The sequence below is a fragment of the Pygoscelis adeliae genome, unplaced genomic scaffold (assembly GCF_000699105.1).
Source record: "Pygoscelis adeliae isolate BGI_AS28 unplaced genomic scaffold, ASM69910v1 Scaffold245, whole genome shotgun sequence".
NCBI classification, from domain to species: Eukaryota; Metazoa; Chordata; class Aves; order Sphenisciformes; family Spheniscidae; genus Pygoscelis; species Pygoscelis adeliae.
This window is the reverse complement of record NW_008824766.1, coordinates 841,847-842,791: the sequence shown is the minus strand read 5'-3', so window position 1 is coordinate 842,791 and position 945 is coordinate 841,847. Positions and strand designations below refer to the sequence as shown.

The following is a 945-nucleotide window of genomic DNA, read 5'->3' as shown; positions in this document are numbered from 1 at the left end:
AGTGTGCTGCCGGCATAGTGATGGGATCCTGGGCGCCTGGGTTCCCCTCCCGGTTGTGCCAATGCCTGCCTGCCTGCATGGCCTTGGGCGAGTCACGTCGCCTCCTCCTTGTCACCGGGGCAGCCACGTGTCCCCCTCCCATCCCCTCGTCGGTAACGAGGTCCTTTTTATTCCTTAGGGCTGAGAATTACTGGTGGCGGGGTCAGAATAAGCGGACCCTAAAAGTGGGCCAGTTCCCCCGAAACACGGTGACCTCGGTGGCGGGGCTGTCGGCCCACGACATCAGCCAGCCGCTTAAAAACAGCTTCATCCACACAGGCCATGGAGACACCAACCCGCAGCACTGCTGGGGGTTTCCCGATAAAATTGATGAGTAAGAAACTTTCTGTCTTATCTGCATCCTTTGCTCCCTGCCTTCCCCGCTGCCCGCTGGGCACGGGAGCGAGCCGTGGCTTGGCCGGCCCCCGCCTTGAAGCATCTCTTTCCCCCCGCTGTACTGGGGACAGTGGCTTTGGGTAGGGTCCCCGCGGCTGGACTAACTCCCTTGCATCTTCTGACTAATGGGGTCAGGGACGTGGGGGGCTGCTGTGCTTGTGGGGGGCTGTCCTGGGGGTGAGCACCTTCTCCCAGCCCCACAGCCCCTCATGGCTGTCCCAGGGCAGGGGGACATCAGTAAGCACCGCCCCAGAGGTGGCCGCCTTACCGCAACGCTTTTGGGGTGTCCCAGGGCTGCTAAACCCACGCCTTTCAGCGCCTGCATGGAGGGAAGCCGCGGTGGGGGTGCAGCCTGGCCCCATGCTTTTAATGGTATGAATCCTCTTAAAAAGCAAAATATGAAAAAAATACACCAAAAGGCTTTTTTTTTCCCTTCCGCTCCATCAGGAGAGACCCCAGTTGGTCTGCGATGGGGAGGGGGGGGGGCCGGGGCCTGTGCCCCCGGGTGCC

The 945-nt window shown here is 61.3% G+C and overlaps 1 protein-coding gene across 1 annotated transcript in view; it reads left to right on the top strand.

Annotated features, from left to right (window-relative positions):
- The window catches only part of TNK2 (tyrosine kinase, non-receptor, 2), a 12,149-nt gene that overhangs the window by 6,937 nt on the left and 4,267 nt on the right, over positions 1-945 (top strand). Inside the window, 1 exon segment of the mRNA XM_009323601.1 lies at positions 179-373. Coding sequence (XP_009321876.1) covers positions 179-373 — 195 coding nt within the window.